A 15,438-nucleotide genomic window follows, 5' to 3' on the forward strand; every position below is an offset into this window, starting at 1 on the left:
AAGACTACAACCAGTATGGAGAAACTCACAGATATCCAGACGTACCAAGCATAGAATATTCAACGCATGTGTAAAGTCTACTCTGCTGTACGGAAGTGAAACTTGGTTAGTATCGAACACCATCATGCAAAAACTATAGGTATTCATTAACAAGTGCCTCAGAATCATATGCAGAATATTCTGGCCAAACAACATCAGCAATACGGAGCTCTGGCACCTCACCAACGAGCAACCCATACTAACACAAATAAAACGTAGGAAATGGAGGTGGATCGGCCATACTATCAGAAAGAATCCTGACAGTAATAACAAGGATGGCGCTAGAGTGGAACCCTCAAGGTTCAAGAAGCCGTGGTCGTCCAAAGAATAAATGGAGACGCACTATACTCCAAAGATCTAGGACAGTGCAATCTTACATGGGAAGATGCGAAAACAACTGCAACAAATTATGTAAGATGGAGATGCTTTGTGGAAAGCATATGGCTTCCAAGAGGAGTAATGGAAAAAAAAATAATAAAATAAAGCACTATGAATGAAACTGTAATTGTTCGGTATAAAGAACTTTAAATGGACTGTATATAGATCCAAAATTTAACCTGGAATCTGGAATTCAGCTGCATAAATAATCAAGATTTAAGCTGGGATTGGACTATAAAAAGAACCAAGATTGAAGTAGAAATATGATTATATAAAGAACCATGATTAAAACTGGAATTGGACTGTATAAACAACATGAATTGAAGAAGGAATTGAGAGGTTTTCAACTACATAAAGAACCACGATTGAAATGGAATAGGACTTAAATTGTACTGTATAAAGAAGATCAATTGAAGATGGAATTCAACCATACAAAGAACCACGATTGAAGCTGGAATTTTACTGCATAAAAAAACACGATTCATACTGAAATTGTACTTTATAAAGAACTTCAATTTAACAAGGACTTGAACTGTATAAAGATTCATAATTGAAGCTGGAATTAAACTGCATACAGAACCACGATTGAAGTAGAATTTGACTGAATAAAGTACCACAATTGAAACTGTAATTGTACTGTATAAAGAACTTTAATTGAAGAAGGAATTGAGCTGTATAAAGATCCATAATTGAAGCTGGAATTCAACTACATAAAGAACCACGAGTAAACTGGAATAGGACCACAATTGAAACTATAATTGTACTGTATAAAGAACTTTAATAGAAGAAGGAATTGAACTGTATAATGATCCATAATTGAAGCTGGAATTCAACTGCATAAAGAACCACTATTGAAGCTGGAATTCAACCACATAAGAAACCGCGACTGAACTAAAATTGTACTGTATAAATAACCACAATTGAAACTGTAATTGTACTGTATAAAAAACATCAATTAAAGAAGGAATTGAACTGTATAAATATCCATAATTGAAGCTGAAATTCGACTGCATAAAGAACTACGATTGAACTCGAATAGGACTGTAATTGTACTGTATAAAGAACTTTAATAGAAGAAGGAATTGAGCTGTATAAAGATCCATAATTAAAGAAGGAATTTAACTGTATAAATATCCATAATTGAAGCTGGAATTCAACTGCATAAATAACCATGATTGAACTGGAATAGGACTGTATAAACTACCATGATTGAAACTGAATTTCTACTGTATAAATATATATAATTGAAGCTGGAATTCAACTACATAAAGAACCACGATTGAAACTTAAATTGTACTGTATAAAGAACATCAATTGAAGAAGAAATTGAGCTGTAAAAAGATCCATAATTGAAGCTGGAATTCAACTACATAAAGAACCACGGATGAAGCTGTAATTGGACTGTATAAAGAACCACAATTTAAACTGTAAATGTACTGTATAAATTTCCATAATTGAAGCTGGAATTGAACTACATAAAGAACCACGATTAAAGCTGGAACCACTATTGAAATTTTACTGTATAAAAAACCACTATTGAAACTGAAATTGTACTGTATAAAGAATTTCAACTGAAGCTAGAATTCAACTGCATAAAGAACCACGATTGAGCTGGAATTCAAGTACATAAGAAACCGCGATTGAACTGGAATTGTACTGTATAAAGAACCACAATTAAAACTGTAATTGTACTGTATAAAGATCCATAATTGAATCTGGAATTCAACTATATAAAGAACTACGTTTGAACTGGAATAGGACTGTATAAAGAACCACGATTGAAACTGAAATTGTACTGTATAAAGAACTTTAATTGAAACTAGAATTGTACTGTATAAAGATACATAATTAAAGAAGGAATTGAACTGTATAAAGAACCATGATTAAAGCTGGAATTCAACTGCATAGAGAACTACATTTGAACTGGATAAAGAACCACAATTGAAACTGTATAATGAACCACAATTGAAACTGTAATTGTACTGTATAAAGAACTTTAATAGAAGAAGGAATTGAGCTGTATAAAGATCCACAATTGAAGCTGGAATTCAACTACATAAAGAACCACGATTGAAGCTGGAATTTTACTGTATAAAGAACCACTAGTGAAACTGAAATTGTACTGTATAAAGAACTTCAATTGAAGCTAGAATTCAACTGAATAAAGAACCACGATTGAAGCTGGAATTCAACCACATAAGAAATCGCGATGGAACTAAAATTGGACTGTATAAATAACCACAATTGAAACTGTAATTGTACTGTATAAAAAAACTTCAATTAAAGAAGGAATTGAACTGTATAAATATCCATAATTGAAGCTGGAATTCGACTGCATAAAGAACCACGATTGAAGTGGAATTGGACTGTATAAAGAACCACGATTGAAACTGAAATTGTACTTTATAAAGAACTTCAATTGAAGGTAGAATTCAACTGCATAAATAACCACGATTGAAGCTGGAATTCAACTACATAAAGAACCATGAACTGGAATTGTACTGTATAAAAAACCACAATTAAAACTGTAATTGTACTGTATAAAGATCCATAATTTAGTCTGGAATTCAACTACATAAAGAACTACGTTTGAACTGGAATAGGACTGTATAAAGAACCACGATTAAAACTGAAATTGTACTGTATAAAGAACTTCAATTGAAGCTAGAATTGAACTTTATAAAGATCCATAATTAAAGAAGGAATTGAACTGTATAAAGAACCCTAATTGAAGCTGGAATTCAACTACATAAAGAACCACGATTGAAGCTGGAATTCAACTGCATAGAGAACTACATTTAAACTGGAATTGGACTGTATAATGAACCACAATTGAAACTGTAATTGTACTGTATAAAGAACATCAATTGAACAAGGATTTGAACTGTATAAATATCCATAATTGAAGCTGGAATTCAACTACATAAAGAAACACGATTGAACTGGAATAGGACTGTATAAAGAACCTCGATTGAAACTGTAATTGTACTGTATAAAAACCTTCAATTGAAGAAGGAATAAATATCCATAATATAAACTGTAATTTCCCAAATAACAAAACTATGGATTATCTTTAATTTGTTGCTTTTTATTTGACAAAAAATCTCTTAAATCTTAAATTACCTCCCTGCCCCAATCGAAAATGCAAACATTCACCCAAAAATATTAAGAAGCACACACCACTCACAATCAGCAGCATTAGAAAGACCATGGATACATGACTTAAGCCAGCCGCCTGGTATTCATTGCCGGCCGTAAAGCGTTGCACATAGCCAGCATAGACAGCATGCTCAAACGAAATGCTCTCATAGTAGTGCAACATGCCGGATGAATGCACACGATATATAAAATACTCCAAATTACGCCACAACGGTGAATCCGTTTCCATGGGAAAGGCCAAATGGAAGGAGCCAAAACAAATGTCCGTTAGTTTGAAGAGACCCTGCTTAAGGCTTCTTTGTTGCAGCTGCAGAAAATGCCATTTCTCGTCGGTGACAAAGTAGGCATAGGTTTGATTTAAGCTGGACTGATGATGATAAAAGGTGGCCGCATCTACGGGTATTATTAGTTTAAGGAAATCATAAGGTAAATCCAAGTTACCCGTAAGCAGAAAATCATATTCATAATCTATAATTAAGGTGGAGATGTTGGCTTTTATAAGATCCTGCAAAGTATTGATGTCTTCTCTGAATAGGGTAACGGTTAAAATACTGCCCAGCAAAGAGGTATAGTTGGCCGATAAAAAGAAGGCCTGGAAAAACACGGTGCTATATAAGAAAAACCTGATGACAGAGGGATGTTTTATGTTTTTGGAGGCGGCTATATTCAGCATGTAACACAAATTATCCAAGACACTAGCACGCAATTGCCACATTAAATTGTGATTTCGATTAGGCTGCTTGCGGCTCTGCCATATAATCCATAAGATATCGGTACAGGCCAAGGCGAAGAAGGTAAACATGAGTACAAACCAAACCGATTGCTCAAATGGTTTAATGGGATAATAAAATGAGGAAACAATATTCCTAATGGGCACCATTAAACACCATCTAACTACCGTTATGGGATAACTTTTGTCTATATTATCATCTGGATTAAACAAAGCATAGGCATGAGCTGTTATTAGGATTTCCTTAGAACGTATCAAGTCCAGAGTATCTTTCATATTCACCACAATGCCGCCCAAGTTATCCGGCGCCATTTGATAGGGAACCAAAGAGGCATTTATGTAGCCAGCGAATAAATTCAAAATCCTATAAGAAATTCCTTGTTTTTCCATTAAGCCACGCTGGTTGAAATAGCGAAAAACTCCCGGCAAATCCAAACGCAAAGGAGTGTAAAACTTAAAGCCCTGGCAATCCATGCCTCCAGCAGTAACTTTGCCAAACATTTCTCCTAAATTCCTGAGGAAGTTTGTACGCAGCACTATATGAAACTCAGGATAGGCATTTATGCCCAGCAAATCCGAGGAGCCATTCATGTAGCTCACATAAAGAAAAGTATTTTGAAAATTATTTCTATGCAATTGAAGCAATATAGTCTCGGCCACAGCAAAATCTTCTAGAGGCTGCACTAGAATCACAAAATTCATATAGTAATGACGGCCCAGCAAAACCCTATCATGCAGCTTCATTACAGGATCACTGGGTCCGGTGGTCAGTACAAGACCCATATAATTTCGTTTGCTGGCAGTTTTCACAATTCTTATGTCACTGTTGTGGGTAAAAACCATTTGAGTTATCAAAGCATTGCGATGTATGGTTGTAAAGAATTCCTGAACATTTTCACTACTCTCACTGTCCAATTGTTCCGATATAAACCAATTGACCTCTTGGGTTTGCATGAGGCGGCTTAGAGGCAATATATTGCGTAGTAGAAATTTCATATCCCACATTAAGGCCGTACGCCAGAAGGCCACTATTAGCAACAGCCAGAGAAATACTTTTAAGATGTTCATTTCAATAAAGTTAATAGAGAACTGACACGTTTTAACTAAGTTTTTCCTTCAAGAAACAGTTAATTTTGTTTTCCATGTTCCAAGAAAATAATGTTATTTTTAAACTCATGTTTAAACATGTTTAGTCAGATCATGTAAACAGGCCCCTCAAGGAATTGCGTGTTGAAGTGGTTTGATGTTATTGTTTATGTTTTAACAAATGCCAGTAAACTGTGTAACCTAGACCTGTAACAAGGTCAGCAAAGAAATGCTAAGGAATTTGTAATATGTTGCAACAAAATTTCACAAATAAAAAACGATTTACTACTATTTTTAATTCAGTACTTTTTAAAATTTTTTACTACTTTTTTAGAAATTTTGCAGGAAATTAATTAAAAATCAAGAATTTATGTTTAAGAAAAACTTAAATCTGAAATTTAGTACTTTTTTAAATTTTACTACTTTTTAAAATTTTCATCAAAATATTTGTTTTGGTCAGAAAATAAAAAAAAAAAATTTTCATATTTTTACTACTTTTTTTGAATTTTTTCCAGAAAATTAATTTAAAATCCAGAATTTATCTAAAAGAAAAACTTAATTTAGAAATTGAAAATTTTTGCAATTTTAGTACATTTTTAAAATTTACTACTTTTTTATAAAATTTTACTACTTTTTCAAATTTTCAATAAAATTATTTTTTTTGGCTAGAAAATATTAAAATCGATAAATTTTTAACAAAATAATAAAATAGTATGTTTTTATTTTACTACTTTTTTAAAATTTTTACTACTTTTTTAGAAACCTTCCAGGAAAAAATTTTAAAGTCAAGTAAAAGAAAAACTTAATTTAGAAATTAAAAACTTTTTTTTTTCAACAAAATTATTTTTTTTGGTTAGAAAATATTAAAATCGAATCGTTTTTATTTTACTACTTTTTCACATTTTGACTACTTTTTTTTAGAAAAGGTCCAGAAAATTAATTTAAAATCCAGAATTTATCTAAAAGAAAAACTTAATTCAGAAATTGGCAACATTTTAATATTTTTGTACATTTTTAAAATTTACTACTTTTTTGTAAAATTTTACTACTTTTTCAAATTTTCAACAAAATTATTTTTTTGGCAAGAAAATATTAAAATTAAAACTAAATTCTTAACAAAATAATAAAATAGTATGTTTTTATTTTACTACTTTTTTTCACATTTTTACTACTTTTTTTTTAGAAACTTTCCAGGAAATAAATTTTAAAGCAAGAATTTATTTATCTAATAGAAAAACTTAATTCAGAAATTGGCAACATTTTAAAATTTTAGTACTTTTTCAAATTTTCAACAAAATTATTTTTAACAAAATAATAAAATAGTATGTTTTTATTTTACTACTATTTAAAAATTTTGCTACTTTTTTTTAGAAACTTTCAAGAAAATTAATTTAAAATCAAGAAATTATCTAAAAGAAATACTTAATTTAGAAATTAAAAACATTTTGCAATTTTAGTACTTTTTAAAATTTACTACTTTTTTATAAAATTTAACTACTTATTCAAATTTTCAACAAAACTATTTTTTTGGCTAGAAAATATTAAAGTCAAAACTAAATTCGTAAAAAAAAATAAAATAGTATGTTTTTATTTTACTACTTTTTTAACATTTTTACTACTTTTTTAGAAATTTTCAAGGAAATATATTTTAAAGCAAGAATTTATCCAAAAGAAAAACTTAATTTAGAAATTAGAAACTTTTTGCAATTTTGGTACTTTTTTAAATTAACTACTTTTTTTATAAAATTTGAATACATACTTTTTCAAATTTTCAACAAAATTATTTTTTTGGCCAGAAAATATAAAAGTTAAATTAAAAATTAGTTACTATTTTTAAATTTACTACTTTTTCAAAAATATACAACAAAATTATTATTTTTTTTTGTAGTAAATGTTTATTTAAAACTAACTTCTGAATAAAATTATAAAATTTTTTTTTTTGAATTTTTTCCAGAAAATTAATTTAAAATCCAGAATTTATCTAAAAGAAAAACTTAATTCAGAAATTGGCAACATTTTAAAATTTTAGTACATTTTTGAATCTACTACTCTTTTTTTATATAATTTTACTACTTTTTAAAATTTTCAACAAAATTATTTTTTTTGGTTAGAAAATATTAAAATCGAAATAAATTCTTAACAAAATAATAAAATAGTATGTTTTTATTTTACTACTTTTTTCAAATTTTTACAACTTTTTTTAGAAACTTTCCAGGAAATAAATTTTAAAGCAAGAATTTATTTAAAAGAAAAACTTAATTTAGAAATTAAAAACATTTTTTCAATTTTAGTACATTTTTAAAAATTACTACTTTGTTTTATAAAATTTTACTACTTTTTCAAATTTTCAACAAAATTATTTTTTTGGCAAGAAAATATTTTTTTTATTTTACTACTTTTTTAAAATTTTTACTACTTTTTTTTTAGAAACCTTCCCGGAAATTAACTTAAAATCAAGATTTTATCTAAAAGAAAAACTTAATTCAGAAATTGGCAACATTTTAATATTTTTGTACATTTTTAAAATTTACTACTTTTTTGTAAAATTTTACTACTTTTTCAAATTTTCAACAAAATTATTTTTTTGGCAAGAAAATATTAAAATTAAAACTAAATTCTTAACAAAATAATAAAATAGTATGTTTTTATTTTACTACATTTTTTCACATTTTTACTACTTTTTTTTAGAAACTTTCCAGGAAATAAATTTTAAAGCAAGAATTTATTTATTTAATAGAAAAACTTAATTCAGAAATTGGCAACATTTTAGTACTTTTTCAAATTTTCAACAAAATTATTTTTAACAAAATAATAAAATAGTATGTTTTTATTTTACTACTATTTAAAAATTTTGCTACTTTTTTTTAGAAACTTTCAAGAAACTTAATTTAAAATCAAGAAATTATCTAAAAGAAATACTTAATTTAGAAATTAAAAACAATTTGCAATTTTAGTACTTTTTAAAATTTACTACTTTTTTATAAAATTTAACTACTTTTTCAAATTTTCAACAAAACTATTTTTTTGGCTAGAAAATATTAAAGTCAAAACTAAATTCGTAAAAAAAAATAAAATAGTATGTTTTTATTTTACTACTTTTTTAACATTTTTACTACTTTTTTAACATTTTTACTACTTTTTTAGAAATTTTCAAGGAAATATATTTTAAAGCAAGAATTTATCCAAAAGAAAAACTTAATTTAGAAATTAGAAACTTTTTGCAATTTTGGTACTTTTTTAAATTAACTACTTTTTTTATAAAATTTGAATACATACTTTTTCAAATTTTCAACAAAATTATTTTTTTGGCAAGAAAACTAAATTTAAAAAAAAAAATGAAATAGTATGTTTTTATTTTACTACTTTTTTCACATTTTTACTACTTTTTTTTAGAAATTGTCCAGGAAATAAATTTTAAAGCAAGAATTTATCTAAAAGAAAAACTTAATTCAGAAATTGCAACATTTTAAAATTTTAGTACATTTTTAAATTTGCTACTCTTTTTTATAAAATTTTACTACCTTTTCAAATATTCAACAAAATTATTTTTTTGGCAAGAAAATATTAAAGTCCAAACTAAATTCTTAACAAAATAATAAAATAGTATGTTTTTATTTTACTACTTTTTTAAAATTTTAACTACTTTTTTAGAAATCTTCCAGGAAATAAATTTAAAATCAAGAATTTATCTAAAAGAAAACCTTAATTTAGAAGTTAACAACATATTGCAATTTTAGTACATTTTTAACTTTACTACTTTTTTGTAAAATTTTACTACTTTTTAAAATTTTCAACAAAATTATTTTTTGGCCAGAAAATATTAAAATTAAAACTAAATTCTTAAAAAAAAATACATTTTTAAATTTACTACTCTTTTTTATAAAATTTTACTACTTTTTCAAATTTTCAACAAAATTATTTTTTCCGCTAGAAAATATTAACGTCCAAACTAAATTCTTAACAAAATAATAAAAAAATATTTTTTATTTTACTATTTAAAAATTTTGCTACTTTTTTTAGAAACTTTCCAGGAAATAAATTTTAAATCAAGATTTTATCTAAAAGAAAAACTTTATTTCGAAATTAGCCACTTTTTTCAATTTTGGTACTTTTTTAAATTTACTACTTTTTTATAAAATATTACTACTTTTTCAAATTTTCAATAAAATTATTTTTTTGGTTAGAAAATATTAAAATATTAAAATCGTATTAATTCTTAACAAAAGAATAAAAAAATGTTTTTTTTTACTACTATTTTAAAATTTTTACTACTTTTTTTTAGAAATTGTCCAGGAAATAAATTTAAAATCAGGAATTTATCTAAAAGAAAAACTTAATTTAGAAATTAAAAACATTTTTTCAATTTTGGTACTTTTTTAAATTGTCCACAAATTTATTTTTTATTTTAAATTTACTTTATTATAAAATTTTACTACTTTTTTAAATTGTCCACAAATTTATTTTTTGGCTAGAAAATATTAAAATTAAAACTAAATTCTTAACAAAATAATAAAAAAAATATGTTTTTATTTTACTACTTTATTTAAATGTTTACTACTTTTTTTTAGAAATTGTCCAGGAAATAAATTTAAAATCAAGAATTTATCTAAAAGAAAAACTTAATTTAGAAATTAAAAACATTTTTTAAATTTTAGTACATTTTTTCAAAATTTTACTACTTTTTTAAATTTTGTAACAAATTAATTTAAAATAAAGAAAACCTTAAATTAGAAATTTAATCATTTTGTTTTAATTTTTATTAGATTTTTCAAATTTATATTTTTTTAAAAAAATTCTACTACTTTTTTTTAATAATTTTCACAAAATTATTTATTTGCAGTAAATATACTCGTTTAAACGAAATTCTGAACAGAAATATTCATAACACAGTACAACACATGATTTTGGGACTCAATTCTGACAATTGCACGTGAAAGTAGCCCCAAAAATAAGAACTTCTGCATCATTAGTTTTGTCTAGTTGGCTGCCGTAAAAATGTAATTTCCATACGAATTTTTTTTCCTCAAGGAGGATTTTTATCACTTTTTCTATATTTTAGCACGGTTATATCTCGTATACCGTACGGAATATCTCTTTTGTGGCTGAAGGAAAGTTGTAGATATTGAATAGTAGAAAAAAAGTACGGAACATACCTACCCGAAAAAGGTGCATCCAGTGCCTTAAAAATCGCAAAAATGCCCATTTTTTAATTTTTTTTTACCAATTTTTCACCTTTTTTGCTCAATAACTGGATTACAAATCCAATTATGGACCGATCACCATGAAATTAGGTCGTGTGATTTGTTTCTATATGAAAGTTATTTATCATGAATTTTGTATGTATACCATACTTTTTAACAGATTTATGCACTTTAAAGTGATTTTCGGAAGCGTGTCTTATATGGGAGCAATGACTAATTATGGACCGATCATAAAAAAATATGGTACATATAATTTGTTCGGCCCAAAGAAGAAGCCTGTTGAAATTGGCTGAAATCGGTTCATTATTTCACCTAGCCTCCATACAAATGTCCTCCCGAAATTGGACTTTATCGGTCATAAATGTTTAATTTATATATGTATCTACACAAATTTCGCTCCAAATAAGTTTTGTATATACAAAATTCATGTCAAAAATTTTTATTATGATCGGTCCATAATTATTCATAGCTTCCATATAAGACCCGCTTCCGGAAATCACTTTAAAGTGCATAAATCTGTTAAAAATGATGGTATACATACAAAATTCATGACAAATAACTTCCATATAGACACAAATCACGCGACCTAATTTCATGGTGATCGGTCCATAATTGGACTTGTAATCCGGTTATTGAGCAAAAAAGGTGAAAAATTGGTATTTTTTTTTAAAAAATGGGTATTTTTGCGATTTTAAGGCACTGGATGCATCTTTTTCGGGTAGGTGTGTTCCGTACTTTTTTTCTACTATTCAATATCTACAACTTTCCTTCAGCCACAAAAGAGATAGTCCGTACGGTATACGAGATATAACCGTGCTAAAATATAGAAAAAGTGATAAAAATCCACCTTGAGGAATAAAAATTCGTATGGTCATTAAATTATTACGGCAGCCAACTTGACAAAACTAATGATGCAGAAGTTCTTATTTTAGGGTCTACTTTCACGTGCAATTGTCAGAATTGAGTCCCAAAGCAATGAACTGAAAAATGTTGTACTGTGTAATTTGACTTTTTTAATTTAGTACTTTTTTCAAAATTTTACTACTTTTTTTAAATTTTGCTACAAATTAATATAAAATTAAGAATTTATGTTTAAGAAAACCTTAAATTAAAAATTTAATAATTTTTTTTTTAATTTCTTACGTTTTTGAATTTACTACTTTTTTTAAAAAATTCTATTTTTTTAAAAATTTTCACAAAATTATTTATATACTCGTATAAACGAAATTCTCAACAGAAATATAAAAAATTTGCCATTTTTTAATTTAGTACTTTTTTTCAAAATTTTACTACTTTTTTTATTTATTTATTTAAAATTAAGAATTTATGTATAAGAATATCTTAAATTAGAAATTTAATAATTTTTTTTTAATTTCTATACATTTTTCAATTAACTACTTTTTTAAAAAATTCTGCTACTTTTTTAAAAATATTCATAAAATTATTTATATACTGGTATAAAAGAAATTCTCAATAAAAATATACAAAATTTGCCATTTTTTAATTTAGTCCTTTTTTTAAAATTTTACTACTTTTTTAAAAAATTTTAAAATTAAGAATTTATGTATAAGAAAACCTTAAATTAGAAATTTAATCATTTTTTTTTAATTTCTATACATTTTTCAATGTACTACTATTTTAAAAAATGCTACTACTTTTTTAAAAATTTTCACAAAATTATTTATATACATATACTCGTATAAACGAAATTCTCAATAAAAATATACAAAATTTTTCATTTTTTAATTTACTACTTTTTTCAAAATTTTACTACTTTTTTAAAAAATTTTAAAATTAAGAATTTATGTTTAAGAAAACCTTAAATTATAAATTCAATCGTTTTTTTTGAATTTCTATACATTTTTCAATTTACTACTATTTCAAAAAATTCTACTACTTTTTTCCAAGTTTCCAAAAAAAAATTTTTTTTTTGCTTTAAAATTTAAATTTTATAATTAATGTTAAAAAAAGCATAAAACATTTTAGTTTTTTAAAAATCTTTTAATATTCTTACGATTATAATACAATATTTCAATTAACAAACTTATCACTGCTACTGCATACATTACAGCCAGCATATAAAAAACCACCAACAAATGTTCCAAACCCGCTGAAGTATATGTTTCAGACTCCTGCAAACGTTCTAGATTGCCCGGTGTAAAAACATATTGCAAAGCTTTAAGCTCGTATTGGTAAAACAAACCCGATGAATGTAAATGAAATAGAAAATATTCCAAATCACGCCAAATGGGCGAATCCGTTTGCAAAGGATAGGCCAAATGATAGGAGCCGAAACAGATATCACTGAATTTAAAACGTTTTAGCTTTAAATGTTTCTGGGACTCGTGTAAAAAAAGCCATCTGTCGTCGGTAATGAAATAGGCATAGGATGAATTTAATGCTATTTGATGTTGATAAAATGTAGCCGAGTCCACGGGCTTTAAGAGAGCGAAAAACTCTGGAGAAGGTTGATAGCCCTCCCCCAATAGGAATTCCAATTCATAGTCAATTATGAGAACCGTTAGATTGGCGGCTATTAAATCGGATAAAGTATTAATTTGGGCCCTAAATAGGGACACGGTCAAGGAACTACCCAAATAAGAGGTATAAAAGGCACACAGAAAGAAACCAAAGGAAAATACTGTAAAATAATAAAGAAAACTTTTAGGATTCTTTATTGAAATTGAGCGTGAGGGGGAAATATTTAAAATGTGACACAAATTATTAAGCCAGGATCTGTTAACTAAAGGCCATAGCTCGGTCGTTTCACTATTGCAAAACATATTGATTAAATCCTTAAAACACAAGCCCATTAAGGCCCCCAAAATCAAACACCATACCTTCCATTCAAAGGGCTGGAGAGTGTAGAAAAATGTGGAGATACTATTACGCAAAGGTATCATAAGACACCATTTGACTACCATCAAGGGATAACTTTTGTCCAAATCATCATCGGGCTGGAATAAAGCATAGGCATGGGCTGATATCTCGATCTGTTTAGAACGTACTAAATCCAAAACCTCTTTCATATTGACAATATTCGACTGATTGCTGTTATTACTAGGCCCCTCATAGGGCACCAATACACCATTTATTGAACTCACAAATGTCTTTAGTATGGAATATGTGGAACCCTGTAGCATTGCCTTTCCTTTTCGATTTTTATACTGAAATACCCCTGGTATATCTTGCTTAATGGGAGTATGGAATCTATATCTCTGGACATCTTGTGAAGCCGAGTGGATTCTTTGTGTCAACTTCTCATAAGCCAGCTTATAATCTGTGCTATTAACTATTTTGAATACCGGATACATGTCCATGCTGTAGACCATAGACTGGCCCCGCTCTGTTTGAAAATACACCACACTGTTCACAAAATTGCCTTGATATAATAAATAACATAGCTCCCGTATAGCTGTCAAATCCTCAGCTTTTCCCGCATACACTACAAATGTTATGCTATAATGACGTCCAATTAAAAGGCGATTATGCACCAGCATTATGGGATCTTCAGCTCCGGTAGTCACCACTATACCAATATAACCCCTTTTCGACTGAATTTTAATCATTCTCACATCCCTTAATTGAGTCCAAACAAATTGTGTTAATTGCGTAAAGTTGGCTATATTCATGATTAACTGATTACAACGCTCATTTTGTTCACCATCCAATTGTTCACTGATAAACCAGACGACATCTTGCATCAGCCTTAAATAGGGAAATGCAGCTATATAATCGTAAAGGAAACTATCCTCTTTGGTGCACAATGTTAAAGGCTTTTGTAGACCAAGCAAAGTAACGATAGCTATGATTAATGTAGTTAAATTCATGGCTGGAGTAAAACTATTTGCTGATTAAAATTTTTCAGATTTAATAAGTAAAAGATTTTGCTTTATAAAATTTAATTAAAAGAGGGTCAATTGTTAATTTTATTAAAAAAAAAAAATATTTTTTAAGAAATTTTTAAAAAGTAGTAAAATTTTAAAAAGTACTAAATTGATAAATTAAAACAAAGTACTAAATTTTTGGGAGAAATACTTCATTTCACTATAATTTTGATTTTAATTAAATTTCATAAACATTTTAAAAAAGTAGTAAAATTTAAAAAAAAGTACTAAAATTAAAAAAAAAAAAATTTCATATTTTTTAAAAATTTTCATATTTTTATTTAGATTTTAGTCTAATATTTAAATTTTCTAACGAAAAAAATAAATTTTTTAAGAAATTTTTAAAAAGTAGTAAAATTTTAAAAAGTACTAAATTGGTAAATTAAAAAAAAGTATTAAATTTTTAGGAGAAACACTTAATTTCACTATAATTTGGATTTTAATTAAATTTCCTAAACATTTTAAAAAAGTAGTAAAATTTAAAAAAAGTACTAAATAGATAAATTATAAAAAAGTACTAAATTTTTAGGAGAAACACATCTTTTTTTTAAATTTTAATAAGTAGTTAAATTTCAAAAATCCTAATTTGACACATTAAAAAAAATACAAAATTTTTGGGAGAAACACTTCACAATAATTTTGATTTTAAATGAATTTATACAAACTTTTTAAAAAAATAGTAAAATTTCCAAAAAGTACTAAAATTAAAAATATTAAATTTTCATAGTTTTGTTTAATTAAAATTTATCCTAAATTTTCAACATACGAAATAAAAACGTATTTTTTTTTTTAAATTAGTGAAATTTGTTTAAAAAGTACTAAATTGAAAAATGTACTAAAATGTTCAAAAGTACTAAATTTAAAAAAAAAGATTTAGATAAATTATTAATTTGAAATTAATTTTCCACTAAATGTTCAACAATGTAGTAGATTTGAAAAAAGTAGTAAAATTTTATAA

At 26.5% G+C, this 15,438-nt stretch overlaps 2 protein-coding genes across 2 annotated transcripts; both read right to left on the minus strand.

The window, feature by feature from the left end:
• Positions 1–610: 610 nt before the first annotated feature.
• On the minus strand, positions 611–5,374 carry Ir56c (Ionotropic receptor 56c). The gene is made up of 2 exons (XM_065511176.1): positions 3,605–5,374; positions 611–649 (listed from the first exon to the last, which is right to left on the minus strand). The coding sequence occupies exons 1-2, from the start codon at positions 5,372–5,374 to the stop codon at positions 611–613; spliced, it is 1,809 nt and encodes a 602-aa protein (XP_065367248.1).
• A 7,201-nt stretch (positions 5,375–12,575) lies between these two features.
• On the minus strand, positions 12,576–14,423 carry LOC135960007 (uncharacterized). Its single transcript, XM_065511180.1, has one exon. It carries the CDS (start codon positions 14,421–14,423, stop codon positions 12,576–12,578), a length of 1,848 nt encoding a protein of 615 aa, XP_065367252.1.
• Positions 14,424–15,438: the final 1,015 nt, after the last annotated feature.

The sequence above is a fragment of the Calliphora vicina genome, chromosome 5 (assembly GCF_958450345.1).
Source record: "Calliphora vicina chromosome 5, idCalVici1.1, whole genome shotgun sequence".
In the NCBI taxonomy this organism is placed as follows: Eukaryota; Metazoa; Arthropoda; class Insecta; order Diptera; family Calliphoridae; genus Calliphora; species Calliphora vicina.